This window comes from Balaenoptera acutorostrata, chromosome 14, assembly GCF_949987535.1.
Source record: "Balaenoptera acutorostrata chromosome 14, mBalAcu1.1, whole genome shotgun sequence".
Classification (NCBI taxonomy): Eukaryota; Metazoa; Chordata; class Mammalia; order Artiodactyla; family Balaenopteridae; genus Balaenoptera; species Balaenoptera acutorostrata.
In genome coordinates this window covers 52793595-52820875 of record NC_080077.1, presented here as the reverse complement: position 1 = coordinate 52820875, position 27281 = coordinate 52793595, and the positions used below count along the sequence as shown (strand labels likewise).

Genomic DNA, 27281 nt, shown 5'->3' with positions numbered 1-27281 from the left:
AAATATGACGTTAAGAGGTTTTTCCTTCCTTTGACTGGGGTGAGAAGGGGGCAGCAAGGCCATAAAATGATACTCACAGCAGCAAGCATGCCCCAGCAAAGTGGCTGCAGGCCGGGGCCAAGAGACATGGCCAGATGGGCCCTGGGAGGAGGAATGACCCATGAACTCTGGAGCACTCACATCTGAATGCCAGTTAAACCCTTCCTTTTCTGCCTATAATTTGCTCATGTTATTCTCAAGACTCAGAGAAGGGGTTAAATATCACAGCCTGTGTTAGCTGTGCTTGGGTCTTAAAGGGAGAGGCTTATACCCATACTTGGACCAGAGAGAGTTTCCACACGTGCAGGGACACAGAGGTGATTGACAGAGCAGCTTGGGACAGCACCAGGCAAGAAGCGACAAATGTCAACCATCACAAACCTGTGATACAGTTGGTACAACCAGGCATCCTCAGAATCTCCTGGCTCAATACTTATCATTTTATTATGATAATATTGTTAATATAAATATAATAATGTGCTGACATAAAGTTATATTGTTATTGTTTTATAACTGATAATATTACTGTATATTTTATTGTTCTAAATTACTAACATGATATCATATAATTATACTTTCAGTATCCAGCTGTGTGTGCAATCTTTTCCCCAAAATATCTTCCCCTTCAAATCAAAGGCTATTAAACTGCAATAATCAAGCTTGTAAGAAATGCATCTACAGTAAAGGTAAACAGACTCTGAGGAAGGGTTTGGAAGCATTTTCTTAGTAATAAAATACAAGATCTTTAAGGGTAGACCAAGTAATATCTTATTTCACTTGCTCAGGATTTTTTTTTAACAACTCTGGCTCCCCAACTGTGTCCCAGGTAGTTAAAACTGCCAAATGAGTGGCCATTTGATAAATGGAATCAAACTGTACAGTTTCCTTGCTGGCATCTCCACAATTAAAACCATTTCATTACTGGTAAAATGGGGCTTCAGGGTCTAAGAAATTGTCAAAATAAAACCAGAGAGACTTAGTACGTTGCTAACTTTACTTTGCCAAGTAAGGACGTTTTTTTAAGATTACCAAACCCTCACAATATATGACACTTAATAAATTTTAACACCAAAATAGCAGGAAGCAGATATTTCAGAATAAAGGACGATCCTGGGGCTTCCCTGGTGGCGCAGTGGTTAAGAATCCGCCTGCCAATGCAGGAGACACAGGTTCGAGCCTGATCCGGGAAGATCCCACATGCTGCGGAGCAACTAAGCCCGTGCGCCACAACTACTGAAGCCCGCATGCCTAGAGCCTGTACTTCACGACAGGAGAAGCCACCGCAATGAGAAGCCCATGCACTGCAACTAAGAGTAGCCCCCTCTCACCACAACTAGAGAAAGCCCGCGCGCAGCAATGAAGACCCAGTGCAGCCAAAAATAAATAAATTTTAAAAATAATTAAAAAAAAAAAAAGAATAAAGGACGATCCTTTAGGTGGAATCATTTTAGCTTTGTGAAGACTTTAGACGTTTTTCTCCTGTCACCAGGAGCGGGTCAGGACTTCATACAGACTGGCACCCGGTTTGGAGCCGTTTTTCTCGAACATGAAGCCCATGGCTTGGGGAGCTATCTGGGAGCTGCTGGCCTGAAATAATTCCCACAATTTCCTCAAATATATGGGAGGTGGACTGAAAGAAGAGCTGTGGCCTGCTGTCCCCAGAAAAGAGACCCTGTGAGGCATGGGAATAAGATCCACCTGCCATGTGCAGGGCCCGTATGTCAGCTAACCGTCTCCAAAGCTTTCTTCCTGCCCTGAGCTGTCTCTGAGTGTTAGGAGAACTGAAAACTGCCTTTTTCAGGAGACAGGAAAATTGCAAAGTTGGGTTCATTCCACAGAGTGAATTTCCATTTTTCCTGGCCCCAGAAATGCTGTGTCTGTCGGTAATTTTCTTTCTTGGGTCACAGCTCCCAAGGGAGCAGGAGAAAGGCCAAATAGGAGAGAAAAATTTTCAGTGTGTTTCTTTAGATCCTGGATTCACTCCCTGGCTCTATAAACAGAAGGGCTGCCCTGCTCCAGCCTTCCAGATGCAATTCCCAGACCCCAGCAACTGCGCAGGTAGCTGAGCAGAGAGACCTGCCCTGGGCCAGCTTCAGAGACACAATTCAGAGACACAATTACGGTGTGCCCATGAGAAAAAGGAAGCTCTCTTTGTTAAAAAAAATAACCAGTGACAGAAGCCTTTGCTTCAAGAGCTGGCTGAGTAAAAGCTTCTTTTACTAAAACGAGTGACCCCCAAATAACTTTAAGTCACCTTCCCCCTACCTATTGTGTCTATTTTCCAGCAGTTGGAAGAACTGTGGAGAACCAAAGGGATAGAGGTTGAATTCATTACCAATTCTTCCGGAAGCTTTGTCTTTCTGCTGACCTGAAATAATTTCCATACATTTTCCTAAATATATGGGAGTTAATTGCCAATTTGCATTTTGGTTTGCGTATTCAGATCTCAAGATGGAAACATAAGCTCTTTATTTCTAGAAAAATAGACGAAGGAAAACTTCTGAAGCTCATTTTCTAATGCCCAAAAGGCTCATGGAAAACAGCTCAATGATCTTTCTTCTCTAGCAGACTCTTCAAAAACATCTTAGAGGAGAAGCTCTCCCTCGGGTTTGGGTTGTTTTACGTGATTTCAGTTACATCAGAGAATTTATTCTCCACCCCACAGCCTCGCCAAATCATTAATTCTTGAAAGAGTAACAGGATTTTCATTTTGCCTGATATGTCTCCTTGTAGCCAATCTTGACGTCAGCGCCTTTTGTAAGCAGGAAACTATGAATTAACACCCTGAATTTTCATGATGAGTCCCCTTATTGAGGCTCTATTAGGGAAAACTCTTCACGACCTTTGACATTAGCTTACTCGCATTATTAATTTAAATGTCTCAGGGACATCATCTGCTTCTACTGAAATTAATGACAAATGAGTTCTGGAAAGTGGCTTCCAGAACCGCCCTCATAAGAGCAGTCAGGGGAAAGCTCAGTGTCTGAAACGTTAATTGAGATGCGAGGCTTAATAATGTGTGTTTAGCTATGACCCTAAAATCTGCTCGCCTTACAACTTTCCCCATCTGGTGTAATTTGCTTTCTCCACTTGTAAAAATGCACACGACAGCGACAGCATGTATTGTGTGTCATGTTGCAACAATGAAGCCGCGTCTGTCACATGCTTCATTGAGAGAAACTTATTTCTCACCCTGTCTTTACCCAGTTTCCAACCTCTCATCACATTTTGCACTGGAGTTCTGCCCAAGCGCCATGCCCCAGCCCAGTTCCACTTTGGAGAAAGGAGATGATGGAGCCATACCTTGTACCCGGGTTTCCGCCCTCTTTTCTTTGGGATCTTCATTGCTGGTAAAGAACCAGCTGAAGCAGAATAAAGGTTATGAACTGCCATCTTCATAGGTGTTGAGTGAAGTGGGGGTCGGCCTCGCTTTCTCCCCGGGATCCTCTGAGACTGCATTTCTGCTGGTGCCAGTCTTACAGAAGGAAGTGACAAATCGCTCACAGGCAGAAGAGGTGCTAAGAATTAGTCCAGACACAAAGCAAAACAAAAACAGAAGTGTTTGTTTGGTTTGCAAGGCAAACATGGATCCGGTTTGGTGATTTTGGCCATACCTACCCCTTAAGGGAGGGGAAGACCAAATATGAGAGAGCCAGGCACCAGTAGGAGCTTTTAAAGTGCTGTTGGGCTCCTGGTATAATTTCAAGGATAGTGAATTTCCACGGGACTATAGTGAAGTAGGGAAGATACTGGCTAGGTGAAGAGGACAACAGCTTCCCAGCAACAAGCCAACAGATGGTGTCACCAGAAAGGAGACAACTTTATCTACGTGTCTCAGTTTCCCAGTTCAACTTTGAACTGAAATAATAACAGTATTAAATAAACACAACCGTTTTCTGACATTCACTCCTACCCTTTGGTTGGGTGACAGATTGTTATGACCTTTTTTTTCCCATGAAAGAAATTTAACAGTACAAATCAATTGGATTAACGTTGATTATGTCCCCTATCAAAATGTGGACAGAGATTTGCATACAGAGATGTTCATTTTGACATGATTCAGAACTGCAAAAATAAAATGGATAGAGCCCAATAACAAGCAATAGGGGAATGGTTAATATAGCTACAGAATAAAACAGTCAACTAGTTACAAGCCTTGAACAATACTCTTTTTAATAACATGAGGTTGAGTGAAAAAGCATCACACAAATTGCACATAAAATTTATTTCAACTCTGCAAAAATTTATGTGGTGAAAAACTAGAAGGAAACGTGAGAAAATGCTGCCAATGGCAAAGATAGTGGGACTATGGGTAATTGTTCACCACATACAAATCCTTTCCCCCTCGTATTATAATATGCTTAGCATTAAAAATACTTATAATAAGCTTCTCAAGTAAAGTTGGCTAAATCTTGCAGCAAGAGGTAGTTGATCAGCCTCAACCTAGAGAACGCAGCTGTATCATGAGCTCAAGGATCACATTTCCTGGAATGTTCAGGAATGTGGCAAGGGGGACAGAACTTTAGACTTTAATTCAGGGGTGATGTTAGGTGATAAAATTCATTTCTGAGCATTAGTGATACCTAATAGTGGAAATGAGAGGCTCTTTCTCAAAAGGCTGCTGAAAGAGTTGGAAAAGACAATAGAAGCAATCCCTACACCCTGGTCTGGGCAACACTGCAGGGACCAGATTGCTTTACTCAGGAATGAAAATGTCAAATAGTGGGAATTCTTAAAAACATGACAGGGAAGAGACTCCCCTGGTGGCCCAGTGGTTAAGAATCTGCCTTCCAATGCAGGGGACGCTGGTTTGATCCCTGGTCGGGGAACTAAGATCCCACATGCCACGGGGCAACTAAGCCCGGGCGCCGCAACTATTGAGCCTGCGCGCCACAACTAGAGAGAAGTCTTCGCACGCTGCAACGAAAGATCTGCATGCCGCAACTAAGACCCGACACAACCAAAAATAAAAATTAAAATTAAAAAATAAAAATAAAATAAAATAAATATTTTAAAAAACATGACGGGAAATCTGGGGCGTATCATCTATAGATGTAAGGTCACTTTGTTAATTCTCTGAATATTAATGGTATTCTATCAATGTCTTGATTTTTCTTAGAAACATCATGCCTAGTAAATAGAATTTTAAAGCATAAATTAACCTATTGACTGTATTGTTAAATATTTCAGATAGATGGACAAGTTATTAAGGATATCAATTTTCCCTGTTTTTGTCAGTTTAAGAAAAATACTATATCTCATCAATTCTATGATGCATATTTTTTCACATATTAACATCTTTGAAATCAGGATGCACCCTAAAGCACTGTAAGCATGTCAGAATTCCATAGGGAGCATTTTTTCTTTCTTAGTGGTATATGAAATAATGACATGTGATATATTTAAAGACATCTTAGAGTCAAGGAATTATGATCAATGCAGATAAACCCATATGTAAACAAATATGTAAATGTCTAGACTATTTCTAGACTTAGTGTCTCTGCTCCACAGTGCCAACAAATACCCAAATATTCATTTTCAAAAGAGAGGATTTTAAAAACATTGAAAAACCACAAAAAAATTATTCAGTAAGATTTTTGCTATGTGAAACTTTATCTGAATCCCATTTTGAACTACCATGATCAAGTTTCTGCTTCTTCATAATTAGTTTATCTTTACAGATTTTGGAAACAGGAATTTTCCTAGTCTAGGACAAGTTTCTCTACCTTTCTACTTTCCTCTAATGAGGAGGTCAGCAAGTATTTAATAACAACAAGATCAAAAGTCAACAAGAGAAAATCCACAGTCAGAGAAGGCACTGAATTTCTTTCCTCTCATGAAAATGCAAGTCCTTTGGAAGGTTCAATTAGCAGCACTCCTTCCCTCGTGAGTTGGCATACTCTGCTAACTGAGACACTCCCTCACAAAACTCTTCTTGTTGAACAGGTTTTGAAGAGTAAAGGAAGGGTAACAAACTAATGAGCACATTATCCTAAGAATTTGTATCACTCAAAATTACACTTAAGTATCCCCAAATTTCTAATATGCCAGAAATAATTTCCTAGGAAAAATAGTCATCTTTTAAACTGGATTCTTTTGTTCTACTTCCCTCTCCCTAGTGGGAGGAAAAAACAGGACTCGTGCTACTTTCCACTCCCTTCTATAGAAGCACATCCATCGCAGGAGTATGAAGGACCTTTCCAGATAACTAAATCTGATCAATGGACTTCATGCTAATGGAACAACAGTGAAGTATTTTTAGTGGAATACTAAGTACTGGTTAGTGGTTGGGGAGATACTTGCAGATAGGGAGTCTTCCCACAGTCTCCTCAATTCACCATACCTGAATGATTATGTATTTCATCCATCAATCAGGAAGATGCTGTTCCCCAATTCCTTGTTACAAATATATACCATTTTAACCCAAAAATAAATCCAATTTTAAGTAATGGGACAGAAAGCTGTTAAAAACTGAATAGTCTATTTTAACCATGGGGGAGTCTCAAAATGTCTTCTTGGAATAATTTTGGAGAGTTGGAGGAAAGCATCTACAAAATGGTTCTTTCAATAACAGATCCAACTTCCTGCGCAGAGGAATTCCTGGTGTGGTTTAACCGCTGGCAGGCAGGCTGTGCTGTAGTGGAGGGGGGCCCCCATGAGTGCGGCGCCCCGGGTGGGCTACAGCAGCAGCGGCTCCAAGGTTGAGGCTGAGGCCGGGGCCCGGGTCTGGCCGGGGACTGGAGGCCGCAGTCGAGGCCGGAGCCCCCTTCCCAGCCAGAAGTTGCCAGTACCCGACAGTGTACTGGACATGTTCCCGGGCACCGAGGGGTGGCCTGCAGATGGTAGCGCAAAACACAGGGGCCAGGTGCTCACCTTTCCCCACAAGCGGGGCAACTGGGCCGCCCACATCTATGTACCATGTGAGTAATGCACGTGGCTGACACTGACAGGTGCCCCTTATGGGAGGAAGCTGGCCCCAACCAGGAGGAAGAAGCCAGAAACCTTTGACATTGGTGGTGGGAAAGAGATTAACTCAACAGAGAGAGAACAAGTTTCAAGAACTAGGGGATTTTTCTGTTAACTTCGTTTCAGCTTTTCTGGTTTTTGTTTTTATATTGGGGTGTAGTTGATTAACAATGTTGTGATAGTTTCAGGTGTACAGCAAAGTGATTCAATTATACATATACATGTATCTATTCTTTTTCAAATTCTTTTCCCATTTAGGTTGTTACATAATATTGAGCAGAGCTCCGTGTGATATACAGTTCAGTTTTGAATTCGTTGCCTGAAATATTTTTTACTAACCCTGTGTAAAATGTTCTCCCTGCTCATGAGGATGTGACCAAGGGAGGGTCTAGGGCAGAGTGTCAAGGCCATCCCAGACTGCAGCTGTAGCTGGTACTTTATTTCGAAGAGGGCTGTAGGTGTGCTGGCCTCCAATCCCACCCCACCCTAGCCCTAAGGAGTGAGTGGCAGGCAGAAAATGCCCAGGCTTCAGAGTCTGACCTCACTCCACTACCCACTACTCTGTGTGCCCTTTAGTAAGTTGCTGACTTCTCAGAGCCTCAGTTCCCTCATCTCTAAAATGGGGATAGTAGTAATACCTATCCTCTAGGACTTTGGTGAAGATTAAATCAGATAATCTATGTCAAGTTCTTAGCACGATACACGGAGAACGTAGTGGCTCTTATTTTGTGTTAGATCAGGTAGACTCTTGGAACCTCCATTTCCCCATCCACAGAATGAGAATGATTCTCTATACTGCCTACTCCACAGGGCACTTGGGCAAATCGAGTAACTTATTAGGAGTGAGCAGACTATTAACCATGCAGCTCTAGTCACATGTTTGGTTAAAAATGAATAATCTGTGAACATACAGTGGTGATCCTTGTTGTGTTCTTTGTCTTTATGAACAATTAGGAGCATTCTAAATGTCTATCAGGAGATTCTAAATGTCTAGTAAATGTCTGATTAAAGAAATGAACTGTTTCTGATTATGGGTTACTGTGGAGCTGTAATCATGAGTTTGATTTATGTAATGAGAGGAAGGCTGTCCAACATGTAGTGTTATATGGAGAAAGCCAATCGAAGAACTGGTATGCCCTCATCGTTTTTAACAAATAAGATATATACGTTAGTACATGCACTGAGAAAAGGCTGGGGAAATAGGCATCACATTTGACAGCCTTTATCTCTAGGGTAGTGTCTTGAAAGTGGGTTGTATGTGCCTGGGGAAGGGATCAAGATGATCCATTAGAGAGAAAAGTATTAAAACCTTTTTAGGTATTTCTCTTTATCTCATCTTTTAAAATTTCTGTTGTTCCAAGTGTACATTTTATAACACATAATTTTGCAGTGTAGCACATGTTTGAAATTTATAAATAAATACACATTTATTGCGGGTAAAAAAAAACAAAACAAAAAAAACCAGATCCAGACACTTTGGAAAAGATGGTGGCAAAACTGCAGGGTCCCCAAAGTCTCCCTTTCCAAAACTAAGACATGAACAACAACAACAAAAAGTAAAAATAGCAAAGATCAATACTGAAAATAAAGAAAGGTCCCAATCTTGGACTGCAGTGGAAACAAAACAGATGGAAATTTTTTAGGGAAAACAAAACTATGGATGATAGACAATCACAATTTATCAAATATTTAAGGAAAAGGTCAAAACTAATAGCAAAGTAAAATACTCAAAGATATATTAAGAGGCTGTCATCAAGCATAAAGAGCCTCTCTGTGTCTTAAGAAACTTCCTTTAAGAATGAACAACAACAAAAAAATCCTAAAAAAAATACACTCAACAGCAAAGGGAAAAATCTATAAGCATTTAGGCAGAACAAACAGATCATTTACAATAGGAAAAATAAACAGGCTAGCTGTCTTCAGCTCCATTAGCCAGAAGATAATGGAATCACTATGGTGGCCATTTCTCCAGATATTTATTGTTGCCACACTTTCTCCCATCACAGGGCCTTTGCCTACAATGCTCTTTCCTCCTGCTCTGGCTTAGTCCCCTCATTCTTCATCAGTTAGCTCAAGGAAACTTACCCTGAGTTCTCATTAAGGTTCCCTAAGCTTAGAGTTCCTCAGCTGTGACTACTGCATGTAAAGCATCCACAATGGAACTTGGACAAGAGAAGCAGATGGGAACATGAAGATTATATCACCTGCTGTGCCTCTGATCTAGCAGTCACCTTTCTTCTGCCAGCATCCACGACACCGGGGTAGGCTAACCTGTCTGCTTGCAGAGGATAAAATTTCAGACCCTTCTCTGTTCTTCATATAGACTTAATAAGAAGTGGAAGGAGTCACATGAAGAAAATAATAGTTTTTGAAATTCTACTTATGCCTTAAAAATAAGATGAATAAATTAAAAGATTAATCTATCATTGGACAGATGGATATTTTAAGAATATAATTTTTACCTATTCTATAAATTAAGTGTAATCACATTAAAAATCCAAACTGATTTTAAGAAAAGAAAGACAAAGCAAAGGCCAGCAGGACAGACTTGCCCTTCTGGTTCTTAAAATGTGTTATAAAACTATAACAATGGCAGTAGTATGGTACAGAAATAAGCAATCAGATCAATGGAAAAGTTAGTCCAGAAATTAAACGTATATTAAGCTTCCATTTGGTTGAAATTTAGGATCATTTCATATCAATGCAGACAGCTCAATAAATAATTTGTGGACAACTGGCACTTAGAAATCAACAAAGTTTTAACTATACGTCAGCAAAATAAATCCTAGAGATATCTAAGACTAAAATATACAAAAATAAAAGAAACATTAAGAAGTGCTGGAGACAATATAAGTCAACATTTTTATACTCTTGGGATGGGGATGGACTTTCTAAGTATGATGGAAAACTCAGGAAGTAGACATGGAAAGACTGACGGACATAACCACAAATGCTTTCATACAGCAAAAGTACAATCATGAATAAGGTTGAAAATAAATGAAAATCTGAGGAAACTATTTGCTACATATGGAACCAACAGAAGGTTAATACAAAGAACTCCTTCAAATTATTAAAATAAAAATTAACACTCCAGTAGAAAAATGGGCAAAGGACACAGACAACTTACAAAAGGCAGGGGGTGTATTGGAGAAGGCAAGAAAGAAAAAAAGAAGACAGAAAAGGAAGGAAGGGAGGGAGGGAGGAAAGAGAGAGGAGAGAAATAAATGATCAGTTATTACAAGAAAAGATTCTAAACTTCACTGGTAACCTTCCAAAAAGTAAATTGAGATATCATTTGACACTTATCAGATTGATAAATGTGAATAACCCTGATAACACTCCATGTTGGCAAGGGGGTAGAGGAAATTCCCATTTACTGTTGGTAGAAGTAGAAACTGGTTAAATTTTCTGGAGGACAATTTGAAAATCACTTACAAGCTTTATATGTGCACCCTTCCTAATCTAGCTATATCACTCCTAAGGATTTATCCTAAGAAGATAATCTGGGAAGAACACAAAGATAGATGGCCAATGATATTCTTCAAACATTGTTTATGATAGTAAAACACTGAAAGCAATCAAAATGCCCCTCTCAAAGCAGCCTTCGTTTAGTAAATTATTTCACATTCATAAAATGGAATACTTTGTAATTTGTGTGTATATACATACATACCTATATACATGCATTTATAAAGATTGCAAAATAGCATTTATAGTACGATTCTATTCATATCTCTTTTACATATACAGATAGAGATAAATCTGCATGTGTTTAGGCATAGAAAGAAGTCTGAGAAAGATAATCATCAAAAAGGCTGATGCGGGCTTCCCTGGTGGCGCAGTGGTTGAGAATCTGCCTGCTAATGCAGGGGACACGGGTTCGAGCCCTGGTCTGGGAAGATCCCACATGCCGCGGAGCACCTAGGCCCGTGAGCCACGACTACTGAGTCTGAGCGTCTGGAGCCTGTGCTCCGCAACGGGAGAGGCCGTGACAGAGAGAGGCCTGCGCACCGCGATGAAGAGTGGCCCCCACTTGCCACAACTAGAGAAAGCCCTCGCACAGAAACGAAGACCCAACACAGCCAAAAATAAATAAATTAATTAATTTAAAAAAAAATTCCTGATGGTAGTTGCTCTGGGCAGAAAAATATTGAAAGATGATTTTGCTTTCTTCTTTGCACAATTTTGCATTATTTGAATTTTTAAACCATAGGCAGAAAAATAGTATAAAGGGAGAATAAACAATGAGTGAATAATTCTCATTCTCTGGAAGTTTCTATTGGAAATTTGTGCTTCTTTAGATGGCCTTTTGTTTTCTTGTTTTCTAATGGTTTTGTCTCCTAAGCCACAGAATTTCACTGGCCACTGCTTTAACGTCTCAAATAAATTGTAACAAATAGGCAAAAAGACTTTATAACCAATAATACAGAGAAGGTTGTTTCAGAGCTAAGAATGTCCATAAACAGATGGTGGACAGGGGTGTTTTGCTGGGCTCCTGAGAGAACCAGCTCACTGCCTTTACCGGCCTTGATACCACCTCCCTGCAGGCACTTCCACCCATTTGGCAGCTGGGTTACTGTCCTTCCCCCAAAGATTTCCACTCATCTCCAAAGACCTTCAAAAGACCTCAAGTGCTTCCAAGGACATCCTAGCCATGGGCACATAATTCGATACAACCAACTATATAAATCATTTGAGAACTGTGAAAATCCCGAGGTATATATGATACCTCTGAATTTCTCTGCTTTCAGTTGTGGGTTTCGGTAAATACAGACTGCCTCTGTTCACTTCAGAATTGGAAGCCATCTTAGAGCAAAGAGCTTTAGTAAACATTAAAAGATTCTGTCCTTAGAAAAACCTAACATTCAAGTCTCTAAATCTCCAAGTTATAACCTTTAAGTGGTTGTCAAATCCTGACAACGTATTAAATCAAGTGATTTACTGCTGGTTTTCTAAGTCTCCCTCTTCTTATCAAAAACAGGCTTGGCTAGAAATATTATAGCTGAAACCAAGAGAAACTAAGATCTGGTCTATGAATTTGGGGATGACAGTTTACCTGCTTGCCTTGCAGATCTAATACACATAAATCAAGATCCTGGCTAATGGTACTTCATCAAGGTAAAGAACAAGGAATTACCAAATTCAAAGCATACACCAATCCCATGGGGCTATTGAGTCACCTAATTCAATCCTGAGGCATGTGTTCATGTATCCATTCATTCATTCACTGTTTCATTTATTAATACATCCAAGAAATATCTGTTGAATATGAAGTGAGTGTCAAGTATTGTGCATAGGCACTTGGATTACAGACAAGAGTAAATAAAACACATCTCCCTAAGATATGCACTATGGAGAAGCAGACAAGTAAGGAGGCAATAATAATATGTGAGGTAGATGGTATAACAAAGGTTTCCTATGAAATGCTATGAGAACATCAAGGAGAAAAGAAATCATTTCTTGGAAATGAGTGGAAAGAGTGGAGGAGTGGAAAGAGTGGAGGCAGGAGAAGCACAAAAAAGGTGACATCAGAGCTAGGATTTTCCAGGCAGAGCAAGCTAAGCGCACAGAGCTGGCGATAGAGCAGGTACGTTCAGGGATGTTTGGTGGTGCATGGAGAAGGGATGGGCCAGCCAGACCGGAAGAAGGACCAATGGCTTTCTGTTGTTTCTAAAAGCATTAAGACGAGGTAGTTACAAGGCTCTCTAGCCTCCTAATGGACTCGAGATTATTTCCTTCTATTAACTGCATGGGATGGGTTTCTGACTTTGGTGTCAGTCATGCTCTTTCTCACTGTCATTTTTAAAGTACAACCAGAAGACAACCCTCAGAATAGGAGAAAATATTTGCAAATGAAGGGATTAATCTCCAAAATATACAAACAGCTCATGCAGCTCAATATCAAAAAAACAAACAACCCAATGAAAAAATAAGTGGAAGACCTAAATAGACATTTCTCCAAAGAAGATATACAGATGACCAACAAACACATGAAAAGATGCTCAACATCACTAATTATTAGAGAAATGCAAATTAAAACTACAACGAGGTATCACCTCACACCAGTCAGAATGGCCATTATCAAAAAATGTACAAACAATAAATGCTGGAGAGGGTGTGGAGAAAGGGAACCCTCTTGCACTATTTGTGGGAATGTAAATTGATACAGCCACCATGGAGAACAGTATGGAGGTTCCTCAAAAAACTAAAAATAGAATTAGCATATGACCCAGCAATCCCACTACTGGGCATATATCTGGAGAAAACTATAATTCAAAAAGATACATGACCCCAACATTCATTGCAGCACTATTTACAATAGCCAGGACATGGAAGCAACCTAAATGTCCATCAACAGAGGAATGGATAAAGAAGATGTGGTACATATATAGAATGAAATATTATTCAGCCATAAGAAAGAACGAAATAATGCCATTTGCAGAGACGTGGATAGACAAAGGGACTGTCATACAGAGTGAAGTAAGTCAGAAAGAGAAAAACAAATATCGTATAATATTGCTTATATGTGGAACCTAGAAAAATGGTACAGATAAACCTATTTGCAGGGCAGGAATAGAAAGGCAGACGTAGAGGACGGACGTGTGGACACATGGGGGGACGGAGAGGGTGGGATGGATTGGGAGATTGGGATGGACATATATACACTACTATATATAAAACATATAGCTAATGAGAATCTACGGTACAGCGCAGGGAACTCTACTCAATGCTCTTGTGGTGACCTAAACGGGAAGGAAATCTAAAAAAGAGGGGATATATGTATACATATAACTGATTCAGCTTGCTGTACAGCAGAAACTGACACAACATTGTAAAGCAACTGTACTCCAATAAAAATTAATTAAAAAAAAAAAAGAAAGTACAACCGGAATCTTATTTTCTCTTGTTCTGGGGGCACCCTGTTGAATTCACCATAAGCCAGAGTCTCTAGCATCATTCTTTTGCCAGCAGCCTCGTATGCATCCTAATACCCACGGCTCCCCAGGCTGCTTAGGTCTGTATGTGAGGTGGTTTCAAGCAAGTAGGATGTGCCTTGGCATCTATCTAAAATTCAACCACTCTCCAAGGTGACCTAAGCCCTCCTGCTTCAGGGACCCTCCCTTCTCCACACACTGATCTCTCCCTTCTCTCAACTCCTTCACCACTTATTGCCTGTGCCGCCAGTTTCAGCAGGCACTGATTAAATGATGGTTTATATAGTTTTCTCATTGCAAGCACGTAAGTGATTTCTGTCCATCCCTGGAGGCCCGGGGCCATGCTTCTTTCATTTGTCACTATGCTCTTCACAGCACCTGGTGCAATGTTGCCCCCACAGAGTGCACCTGGCACCTGTGGCAATACCATTCGCCATGGAGTCTGCCATCTCACCGAGGCTCCCGGCCCACAGCTGGTGTCAGAGCTGTGCATTCATATGTTTTAATTTTGGCTAGAAATATGTGAACATAATAGAACACTCTGCTGGTCAATGAAAGCTTCATACCATAAGAAGAGGGACAGCAATATAATCTGTTGAATGGAGAAAAAGAATTCCCTTAATATACATTTTCCCCCAATTCTGTCACAAAAATTGGGCCCACAGAAGCCAAAACCAACACTCATTTGTACTCACTCCTGGCACTCACTTTTTGTTCTCTGCCACTATTTTCCACTGGAAATAAAAACCAAGACTCCTTAGAGGGAGCTGATTCTGTATCTTGGGGACAGAGAAAGGCCAGAATTAGCTTGGAACATCTTATTATTACCAGACAAGGATGACTTTAAGAATATCACGGGTGGTGCTAAGAGGACAAAGAAGCAAGTTGTAACAATTTATGAATCAACCATAATAATAACAATGGTAATATAGTGAATTGAAATAATTGTTTGTGAAAGGCTATGAGTTCTTTATGATACTCAGAAGACTAAGCTAAGGTGCCCCAAACTCTATTTGTAATTGTTTTAATACAATAGAAGGGAGAATAGAATAAAATATAACTTATTTATCCACTGATTGCATACTGATATGCCCTTGTCTTTCCATGTCTAAACACACATGGGTGAGTACAAAGAAATTATAAATAAGCCAGCTCATTCTGGAAAAATAGCAACTGACCCAGGAATGAAAAGGACTGGTTAGCCCCAGTTGTGCCACATAATAACCAGGTAGAAAGTGGGTTCAAGAGAACGTTGAAGGCGATGAATCTGTTCAGTGTCTTTAGAGGGGTTCTAGTGTGCAGACTTACCCCCTCAGTCCCCAGAGATGAAGCTTCTAGATGTGCAGAGTAAGTGTGTGGAGACTTCAAGGTGCAGGCGCCTCCTTCTCCACAGAACTCCCAGCTCTGCTGCTGGGTAGGCGCAAGGGCTTCCCGCCTCCTTGTAACTGGCTGTCGGCTGAGAGGGTAGATTCTAAAGCCTGTCACATCCATTCCACCCCTGGCTGAGCTTACAAAAGCCCCTCCCTCCCTGATTCTGCAACCTTCCCTGCATCAAGAAAGGCTGCAGCAGCCAGGGTGATAGAGAGCCAAAATTCATATATTTAAGGGGAAGGAGGAAAGATACATGAAGGAAGAGGAGAGAATATGAGCCTCGAAGTGGGGAAAACACCCATTCCAATCTGCAGGGTTTGGAAAACGTTAGAACATTTGAAAGCATGAGAGGCAGGCACACCGCAGAGGTATGAATTATTTACTGGCTGGGCAGCTGCTCGGCGGTACCCTCAATCAACTATTTTCTGGGTCCTGCCAGTACCCTCAGCTGGCACAGGAAGAAGAGAAAGCTGCTTCTAACTCCAGCACCGCCATCTGGCCTAGAGCTGCTCCTCAGAAGGTAAACTTCAGAGGACAAGGGAAAGCAGAGGCCAGACCCCAGAGGCACTGGCTGCCACCTCCTTGTTTCAAGTGTTCATCCCTTTTTTAAAACTCCAGTCCCCCACACTGACAGGCCTCCCCCTTCAGGTGATGTCCTTAGAGAAGACAGCCCTCCGGAGATTCCACGGGCCAGCCCTGGCCAGCCTCCCTCAGCTCCGCCCCTTATGCTACGCAGCAGTTCTCTACACCAGGGGCCTGGTCCCCAAAGCTGTTTTCCAACCTTGCCATGACAGCTGGCTGCTGGCTGCGTTTGCTCAATGGGAAGTGCCGGTCTGAGTTCGGAGGTGGCTGTTGGCATGGGTGAAGCCAGGGCTCTGTCACCCACTGCCTCTGCTTTGCTGGGTCTCCGCCAGGAGCTGCCTCTCCTCTGAGGCTCTAGCTCCCGCTGGGCAGGCCCACATGGTCCCACACTCTGATGGGTGGCCTGGCCCTGCCTCCTGCCACACCACCTCGCCCCTCTGCCCCTCTAGCCTACAGTGGCTCACCTCCAGGGACCGTGGCTAATGGTCCAGCCTCCTGTGTTGGCTCTTCCATCACTGTGCCACCATTTCCCTGCATTACACGCCCAGCGCCTTAAATACTAAAGAGGTTTCCTAGTTAGACCCCGACAGACTGACGTGGAAAGGCAGGTCAGTTCATGACGGGGCAGAACTTTGTAAGAAAGCCTCTTTTGGGAATTTCCCATCTCTCCTGCTATCTCCAAGAATGGAGTCTGTCTCTCTGTGGCCACACCTGGAGCTCTGCGCACATGCAAATCCATGGGTTGTGAGCAGGAACCTGGAGGAGGGAGGAGATAGAATGCTTTCTGCCATTGCTGTGGTCAGCAGAATCGTGGCTAAGAAAAATAAGAGCAAATGACCTTCAAGGTAAATGTTTAAGTTTACATAGTAGCATGGATAGCATGCTATCATATGGTAGGTGAGGAAGATACACATACAAATATATACACTCACACATATATACACTTATATATGCATAAAATACCTCAGGAAGGGTTTAAAAATGGTGGCATTCATCTCTTGGAGGTTGGCAGTGGGAGGACTGGCATTTTTCTCTGCATACTGTTTTCTACCTTTTGTATTTTGTGTCTATTCTAAAATAAAAATAACGAACAAATAAATGAGCTCATCCACAATCTCTTACTCCAGAGAAGAATGAATGAGTGGCTCTACCATCCGCAGCCATTGATCAGCCAGGGCCATCTGCACTAGCATGTACGGGGTGGGATGGGCCAGGTGCTCTGGACCCTGCAAGGACCACAAATCACAAGCCAATATGTGGGTGCTACACTCATTGCGTGCCATGGTTGTGTGCCTTTGTACTGACCAGGACAACTAATAACCCCAATGACTTGACTGACTGGACCAGCAATTGTTTCAAAGGGCATTCATAGGCCATAAGGCATAGTATTAGCTGCTAGTGGAAGTGATCCCAGATTTAGGGCGCTAGCCTCTAGTCCCGGCTCTGCTCCTAACAGGCAGAGAGATAAAGACCACTCAAACTCTCCCGGCCCCCGCCCTCTAATCTGCGCAGGTTTTGATCTCTAAACTCCCTGAAGAACAAAGCTGACAGATACCTCCAGTAAGAAGACAACAAGCCCTTGTTCAATCCAGACAGTTTCTCACTTTACATTGAAGCACCAGCGAGAAGAGCACCAACGCCCCCGTGTCCCTTGTCCCATAGGACAACACAGAAACAAAAAGGGCCAGATGACTGCACCCTGTTGCTGAGGAGCCCTCACGCTGCAGGAAGCAGTTTTAGAGGCTGCAGCTGCACCCTCAGGGAGAGCCAGGCGAAGGCCTCGCCCAGGAGGCAATGGGAGACTGTCCCACGACGGCCCCTGCGCAGATAGGGAGGTGAGTGGCAAGCAGCCTGCTAGCAGCTCCTCACAGGCCCCCTACACGCTCATGGTCTGGGAGCATCACAGGGGCTCTGCCAAGACTCACATCAGCTTGGTTGAGCCTTGCCTGGTGGCCTATGTGGAGACGTGCCAAGTCCCCAGGGTGCCAAGGCTGAGCCGGTCCCCATACTCCCCTCCAGCCTTCAAGAAGCTAAGCACCGAGGAGGGGAGAAGAGATATTTGTACACGATATGGCAGGAGGACGGTTCTGAGGCAGCTTGTACCCTTAGGATGAGGACCAAAGGGTCCAGGATGCTCAGAGAGAGGAGGTCTGTGGGGCTGAGATTCTTGGGGCCGCAGAACAACCAAGGGGAAGTCAGAGCGTGCGGCCTGCTAACCTCTCTCCACCTCACTCTCCGCAGGTCCTTGCAGCCTGGCACTCCCCGAGGGGCCCTGGGCATCCTCCCCTTTGCTACTGAACCAAGAGGACATCCAAACTGAAGGGGGTCCCCTGATGCAGCCCTGGAATTTTGCCCTATTACCTACTCCTAGCTCATTTCAGGTGGCTTTCATGGGCTTGAACATAGTGATGAAACTGATCTGCTTCCAGGCTGAAGGGTAGAAGGAGAACTCAAGGTGAGTGAGTTGAATCCCAAGTCTCCCCAGAAGCCTCTAAGGTGGTGCCCTCACTCACAGTTTTCTCTTAGGTCGGAGTCAGAGAAGTGCCGTTACTTGATCTTTGCCCAGCTTTTCAAGAGAGAGATCTATCCTTTCTCCAAAAGCCATCAGCTTCTCCCTGAAATGTGAGGTCTTTCCCCTTGGCTAGATAAAAAGCAATCACTTTCCTCAAGAAGGTGGCTTTCTAGAGACTCCTCCCACACAGCTCTGCCTGGATAGGATGTTTCCGTTCTACATCCCCCCAGTGTCTGTGACTGACAATTTCTATCACAACACCACAAACATGTCATTCCATTTATTTGTATCCTTGTCTGTGTCTCCTAATATATCTGAGCTCCTTGAAGGAGGCACTGTATCTTGATCAACATATCCCATCTAATTTAGCATCTAGTACAACTTAGGGACTTAACAAATATTTATTGAATAAATGATGAGTGAAGGATCACAACCCAGCCCCTCTTCCAGGACTCCCTCCCCTCCCCAGCACTGAGGCAGCAAGATCCAGCCCAGGGCACTTGGCCACCAGCAAGCTTAGAACTCTACCCCACAATAGCCACTCTCCTACAACAAGGCCACCCCAGCAAGACACAGTGCCCCACATGCTCCCAAGATGGGCCTTCACCTACTTCATCTCTATTCATTTTCATGATTCTCTAAGATAAGTATTACTGTCCTTGGATTTACAGATGCAGAGCTATGGCCCAGAGAGGTCGCATGAGATCACCCATTAGTGGGCAGAACTCAGATTCCACCCCAGGGTCCTCTGCACAAATCCCTACAGCTGCCTCCCAGGGTCAGCCCTGGGTGGCATGCCAGGAGCTGGCAATGGAGCTGGTCAGGGGGACAGGAGGGAAGCCCAACCCTTCAAGACACATCTCCACATCTCTATAGGATGTAAAGAGGTGACACTGACACTAAGGGAAAGCTTAGGTGGTATCAGGCAACCCAATCAACTCACTGAGCATGTGGTGACTGAACAGTCAGGAGCACAGTTATTTGGCCAGTGCCTGTGAAGTAAGGCAGCGTGTGCTGGAAGACGCTGTCTCTGCTGGGAGGTGGAGCCAGTGACCTTCTGTCACTTGGTCTCTGAACTCAGTCCACAGTGTAGGGAAAGGCACTTTTTTAGGGCAACTACAACAATTTCTTTTTTTGAAAACCACAATTTCCTGTTTTGTTCTCTATTTATACTTTACATTTAGTTTTGAGAAAGCACTGGTGGTTTGGTGTTTTGGTTGTTTCTAGTTCAGTCTTTATCAACAAAGCAAACTTTCTTTTCAAGACGATGTTTTGTCATATAACCGAACTGTAGACCTAGATTCCTTTAAAATACTTGGCTAAGAAAAATTCTTAAAGCTTTAACAATAAGACAAATCACAACTCTCTAAATCAATGCTTCACGGAATGGGAATCTATTCAGCAGTCCTGGGGGTTGTGAATTCCTCAAGGATTTCACACAGGGATGTTTTAGACAGCATCCTTTTCAACACAAACATTTTCACAAAAATTTTCAGGCACAGAAATGTGAAACTATGCTATCTGCATTATGATACTCTTTGCAAAACATTGAAGTATCCAAGACACTGTTAGTGGTCTGCAATGAGACTTAGCAACTCAATGTTTGCCCTGGAAGAACTCACTGTCTAAGAAAGATACACACCTTGGACTGTCTAAGAAAGATATACACATTGGCTCCACATAGGCAGGATACAGCAGTCAACAAATATGAAAATAACCCAGGAACCAATGCCCTCACCTCTTTGCAAGTCAAGGAGAGATGTACGTTAGAGGTGAAAGGCAACAGCACGTGCATGTTTATCTTGAAACTGATTTTGGTCCTCTGTGTCTGGTGGTGGGAAGCTTTGCTTCCCCAATATACAAGGACCGTGTTTCTTTGATCGAGGGGCCAGTAGGAGGAGCTGGTGGTCAGGGTCCAGCGAGCAAGGATCAGGAGAGCCGGTTTTGAATTGAAGTGAGAAGTAACTAGAAAAGCAGTGTGATGCTTGGGCGTCAGTGTCCTGACCTGTCAAACAGAGATACCAGTACTTGCCAGGGTCACATCACCAGGCTGCCTTGAGAATCCGATAAGAAAATGACCACAAGAGCCCATCCTGATCTTATTATTATTAAAGAAATACACCCAAATGCATCCAGAGAATGCCACGCTCCTCATCTCCGCCTGCAGAGCGTCACGCTAGTCCTGTCTCCCGGCTGGATTACACCCTCCTCATGGGGGTGAAGCTGCTGTGGACGCCCTGGCATCTGGGGGACTCAGAGCTCTCCAGAAAGCTGTGAGGCTGGAGGGGTCCTTGACGCCTCGCACTGTCACCATCCGTCATCTGTACGTGCAGCCACTGGGCACTGGTTCACTCTTCCCCTTATTTCACAAAGAAGAATCCCAGGGTCTTTAAATAGGAATGGAAACTATCACCAGGTCTGGGAATAGAAAGGGTGAAGGGAAGGAGGGGCTGGAACAAAGCGTACTGGGAAACTTTTCCCTGTGGTATCTTTTGTTTCTTTGTTTCCGTATTTGTTTTCCTAACGTAAAAAAGGAAAACAAAGTGTAGTCCTAATTTGCTTCTGATCACCAAGGGTCACAAAGGTTTCCCAGTTGTCCTGTTAAGTGCAGTTGCAGCATCATCCCACCAGGGACACGGTGGGCTGGTCACTACTTCTTGGACCAGTGTCCCCCAGTGGCCACCCTTAAACAGCCTGGGGCCCCAGAGTTCACGGCACTACAAGACGAGGGAAGAAAAAGCGACTTCTTGGCCCTCAAAAGGGAAGCGCTGGTCAGAAATGGACTCTTATCCCCTTGGTCATCCCTTCAATGATTCAACAAATACTTTCTGGGCACAATACTGTGTACCAGGCCCTGTGCAGAGCCCACTGGGGACATGAAGATGAACCCAGAGTGATCCCTTCCCCAGAGACTCTCAGGAGGACAGAAGGAAAGCAGAGCACCTACAGGTCACAACATCTCCTCAAGTCCCAGCCCATCCTGACCACACACACACACACACAAACACACACACACACACACACACACACACACACACACACACACCTCCTTCCAGGGGGGCCCCAATGGCATGTTGTGGTGTGCAGAGCACAGCCAAATTCTCAGTCTCCGTCTCCCAGGATGGCTCTTAGCCTGGTGACACTCGCAGGTCACTCAACAAGGAAAAGCAGTCACAGCACACACTCAGTCCAGATAAGGAGGGGTGGCTGGTAACCACAAATGCAAAGCCTCTGCAGACCAGGCATGCCAGCCCATGGCACAACAGCCAAGTTCATGTTCGGGTCTTCCCTGAGCAACTCCTTCTTCCCTTGGGACACCCCACCCATGGAGCACGGGATCCCCAGTCCCTCCAGCCCTTATCAGTGCCTCCCTCACACCTGTGCCCCTGATGCTGCAGGCGCTGTCCCTGGTAGACATGGTTACACATAGGGCCCAGCTCACAGGACCAACAGGGTAACAAACAGTGGATGAATAAGTAAATGGACGAAAGAAGCATGTAACTGTGCATGCATTATTTTGTTAAATTCTCACTACAAGTCTTTAAAACAAGTATTATTATGTACCCCCATGACACAGATGAAGAGTCTATCAAATCTACACAGATGAGGGCTCAGAGAGGCTCTGCGCCTTGGGCCAGACACAGCCTCTCACCACCGGCACCTGGTTAACAAGATGTTAGTCACTGAGACCCAAGGAGTGTCATCTCCCAGGGCTTTTGTTTCTGGCTGGAGGTGGAGTGGGAGGTGTTGTATTTTAAAATGTCTGACCGAAAAGTCTGGAAGCCTTGCACACAACCTGAGAGAAGTCTAGGATGTTATTACTGCTGAACCTGGGCTGGGTAAAGCTTATGTGACCTGCTGGGGCCCTGCATGCAGTGAATCCTCAGCAAATATGATTTGATTGACTCATAAAAAGAAAGGGAGGGAGGGGAGCACAGAACAACACAACTGTGGCCTTCTACTGCTTGGTTGTGAAAGAAAAGGTCAAAAAAGGAAAAAATAATGACTCTCTCGTCCTGGTCTCTCTCCAGTGGGTTAGCAGTCAGCAAACAGGGGCTTCCTGGATCATTTTCTACATCTTCTCCCCTTCTCAGAGGTCTCCTGAGGCTGTGCAACGGCAGTTAAATCAATTCTTAATTAGCTTTCAACATTTACCTTTTGAAAATCCATACCTGTATGAATATTTATTGAACACTGACCACTTACTAGGTGCAAGGCACGTGTGCCAGGCCCTGGAGATACAAAGGGGCATCAGGACAAGCACGCAAACAGAAAAGCATCTGCAGCGGCAGGCTTGCCTGGCCTGGGACAAACCTTGCAAACTTACTGCAAGAGGCAGGCAGAAAAGTCGCAGCAGAGGTCAAAGCACAGAAGGAGCTGAGAGTGACAAAAAGCACTAAAGAACACAGGGATGTGCTACTGGGTTAACTTTTATTTTTCAAAGCAGGAAGAACAAGGATGGAATTAGCCTGCGGCTTAAAATAGACTGGAGAGTTCGCAAGTGACAGTGAGCTGCCAAAAGGCTCGGGAACTATTTGTTCCTGTTTAGTACGGGAAGGGGATGGATCTCAAACTGGAGGCAGCAGAACACAGGGTGAGAAAGAGGTCGGCTGCCCCGGGTCGGGACAGAAAAATTGGTAACTGTTCATCACTTCAGTGAGCTCAGTCTCTCCAGACTCAGACAAACCCTTCCTCCAGGGCAGCAGGAGTTTACACATAGGGTCTCAGAGCTGCTGCTGGAAATTTCTGAGAAATCATGGAAAGTGGAGAAGTACTAGAAGAGCAGAGGGGCATATTTTATCCCGATTTTCAAAACAGGTTGAATTCTGGATGTGAATAAGCCATTACAGAACTGATATTTAAACAAATCAGTAAACTCTTATAAAAGAATGTGGCCGTCACTAATATTGGAACATTGGCTCGCTAAGAGCAAATTCCCTTAAAGTTTAAGGGTTAACCTAACTAGATTTATTGATGGGGCAAGGGGGGTGGGTGGGGAAGCAGGGATTAGGCTGGAAATCAGGAATGCTATAACCACGGGCTGTCTTGATTACCACAAAGTATTTGGCAAAATTTCCCAAGATTATTTCATGGATCAAGATAGTACATGTGAGTAGAAGGATAATACTTTTGGGTAGAATTGTAACTAATGAGACACCACCTAGGTTCTAAGTTGCATAACTAATGACAACACCAATCTGCAGGTTGTCTCTAGTGGCATGCCACAGGTCTCTAGTGTAAGTTATATTCTCCCTGATGACATGGATGAAGATTCGGAAAGCAGGCCTATCAAATAAAAGTGGATGACACAAGTCTGGGAGGGACAGCTAATGCTACAGGTTACAGAATTAAGATTAAAAAAAAATTTTAACCAGGTAAACCAAATCAGTCAAATAGAAATTTTAAAAGACAAAATACTTAAAATCCTCATTCACAGATGTACAGGAGAGACTTGACAGGAAGGCTTCCTGTGTGAAAAAGATCTAGGAATTTTAGTTAACGACAAGTCTTTTTTAGACTATGGTGTGGGCTATTTTATTAAAAAGCTCACAAGATTATAGATTATGTAGAGTGTCCAGATCAAAGGAAACAACCTCATTATCTGCAGAACATCTAGAGTTTTACACTTGTTTCTGGGGGCAAAAATTAAAGGAAATATTATATCCAAAAGGAGGAGAAAATGGCATATGGAAACTTTCCTCTGTGGAACAGTTGAAATAACTGAGGACCCTTAGCTTGGAGAAGAGATTGATTATTCCATGTGGCACAACGAGTCAGAACCAGAATATAATAGGCAGCCTCCAAAATGGCCCCCAATGATCCCCATCTCCACTCCCACACTGTGTCAAGAATTTAAATTAAATTATTAACGGAAACATTGATTACTCAGAATTCTCATAATCTAAGACCCAGTCTAACTCAAAAGTGGGAAAGCAGTAATTAATTTGCTTCCTTACATCAGCAGCAAGAAGAACTGAGTGAGATACTATGTATTACTGCCAGTGGGTATTTATTCTACGGGGCAGGAACCCCCTGCATGCACGTGAAACACAGAACCAATAACTGGGAATCATACCGGACAAACAAATATTTAACCCAAGCTGAACAGGACAGGACATTGGCTTCCTCCTCACTGCTTCTGGGTGAGCATCTTTCTCACTGTGACTCAGGTGGACTCACATTCTTTCTGCTTTCACCTCTTCTGTCACTTCTTTATAGGATGAGTTGCACCTCTCTATCTGGGGCAAATCCCAAATTCTAAGAAGCCCAGTTAAGTAAGGACATTAGAGCCTATTAAAACAAGAAGGTCAGTATAGGAAAAGAAAAATATTGTATCCATTCCAAACATCAGACTCTTTTACTCTGGTCTTATTATCAGTCTCGTATTATATTTCATAATAGATTTTCAAGAAGAATCTTTGTTTGCTATGAGACCTGAGGGGCAGAGGTAGTCAATTAAGATGAAACCAAAGATGTGATCACAGCAGAGTTGCTGGCACAAGGAAGGTGCTCTCCATAGATGCTTACTGAGTTGGTTTGCACTACGTTGGATTGAATTGAACAGATTTAAATAGAAACGCTCAGGATGAGGCATTTAATAAACCGTCATCTAACTGAGCTGGGCTGGCAAAATAAATCATGGGAAATCCATATCCTGGAACACGGTGCAGTCTTTAGAAAGACTAATTCTCTGGCCCCAGAACAGCCCAGAGGAGCACATTCAGGCATCTCTCTGTGTGCTAACAGGGAAATGTCTCCAGGATTTATTGTTCCGTTAGAAAACAACAATAAGAAGTAGCCAAAGAGTATGTTAGCATGTACATTTATCTCATGTTTTATACAAGAAAAGGCGTATATACATTTTTCAGAGCACATTTTGTTTACTTTATTGATTAACATCTACTTGAGTGTCCCAAACAAATGTTCCAATACTTAAACTTTATTCTTTGATAACCTAGTTGAGTAGTGAATTAGTTTCCCAGTGCTGTCATAATTAATTACCACAATCTTGGTGGCTTAGAACAACAGAAATTTACTCTCTCACAGTTCAGGAGGCCAGAAGTCTGAAATCAAGGTGCCAAGCATGGTTTAGTCCCTTCTTAGGGTCCCAAGGGAGAATCTGAGAGTCTGTTCTGTGCCTCTCTCCCGGCTTCTGGTGGTCAGCAGCAATATTTAGCATTCCTTGGCCAGCAACTACATCACTTCAGTCTTTTTCTCCATGGTCACATGGCCTTCATCCCTCTCCGTGTGTCTCTGTACCTCCACATGGCCTTGTTGCAATGACACTAGTCATTGGATTTACAGCCCATCCTAATCCAGTTAGACATCATCTTAACCAATTTCATCTACAAAGATCCTATTTCCAAATGATATCACATTCCGAGGTTCCGGATGGATGTGAAATTTGGGGGGACACTATCCAGGCCAGTACAAGTAGTATGCATCGACCTTTCATTTGGGGGAAATACTGTCTTTATCTTACCATCTGTGGTGGTATGTTAACTAGAATATGAATTTCTGTAGAAGTCTTTTGCTATAATTTAAGACATTTTTCTTCCTACATCCCCTGGGAAGATGAAGAAAATCTGATAGCCCTTCTTGTAATTTAACCATAATTTTTTTACCTTCAAGCTAATTTGTACAAGTAAAGTTTTCCACTTAAATTTACATTTTCCAGATAAAAATATTTGTTTTAATTGATACACAATTACATACAGTGAAATGCACAGGTCTTAAAGGTACAGTTTAATGAGTTTTGACAAATGCATACACCAATGTAATTCATATCCCAGTCAAAATTTAGAGCATTTTCTTCACCTCAGAACGTTCCTTTATGCCTCTTTCCAGTCAACCTCACTCTTCCAAAGCCAACCACTATTCTGATTTCTGTCACCATAGATTAGTTTTCCCTGTTCTTGAGTTTCATTTAAATGGAATTATACAATACGTATTCTTTTGCATCTGGCTTCTTTAGTTCATAAACATATTTTTGCACATATCAGTAATTCATTTCTTTTTATTGCTGAATAGTATCCTGTTATATGAATATACCACAACCTGTTAATCCATTCGCCTGTTGATAGACATTTAGATTGTTTCTGTTTTTAAGGTATTTGAACAGATCTGCTGGAAACATTCATGTACAAGTCCTTTGTGGACATATGTTTTCATTTTCTAAGGTAAATACCTAGGAGTGGAATCTCTGGGTCATGGGGTAGGTTTATGCTGAACTTTATAAGGAACTGCGCAACAATTTTCCAATGGTTGCACCGTCTTCACTCCACCAGCAGCGTGAAAGAGCCCAGCTGACCCATATCCTCACCGATATCAGTGCTGTCGGTCTTTCATTTTAGCCATCCTAGTGTGTAGAATTTAATTTGTATTTCCTAGATGAGTAGAGACGTTGAGCACATTTTTAATGTGTGTATCGGCCATTCACGTATCCTCTATTTAACGTACTTATTCAAGTCTTTTGCCCAAATATTTATTGGGTTGTTTGCCTTTTAAATTATTGAGCTGTAGGAGTGCTTTATATATTTTGGATACAAGCCCTTTGTCAAATAGCTGTACCACAAAACTTCTCTCCCTGTCTGCGGCTTGCCTATTTACCCTCTGAATAGTGTCTTTTAATGAACAGAAGTTTGGGTTGGTTTTTTTTTTCAGTGAAGTCCAGTATAGCAACATCTTATTGATTAGTGGTTTTTGTGCCCTCTCCAAGGAATGTTTTCCCACCCCAAGATCATGAAGATATTCTCCTGTTTTCTTCTAATTTAGAAGCTTTGTGATTTTACTTATTACAGTTTAAGGTCTATGATTCATCTCAAATTAACTATTGTGTTTGGTGTGGGATAATGTTCAGGATTCATTCATTCCCA

General features: G+C 42.8%; 1 protein-coding gene across 1 annotated transcript in view; it reads right to left on the bottom strand.

Annotated features, from left to right (window-relative positions):
* The window catches only part of SCML4 (Scm polycomb group protein like 4), a 104848-nt gene that overhangs the window by 59723 nt on the left and 17844 nt on the right, over positions 1–27281 (bottom strand). Inside the window, exon 2 of the mRNA XM_007190654.2 lies at positions 3343–3557. Coding sequence (XP_007190716.2) covers positions 3343–3498 — 156 coding nt within the window. The 5' untranslated portion in view covers positions 3499–3557. The remainder of the gene's footprint in view (positions 1–3342; positions 3558–27281) is intronic.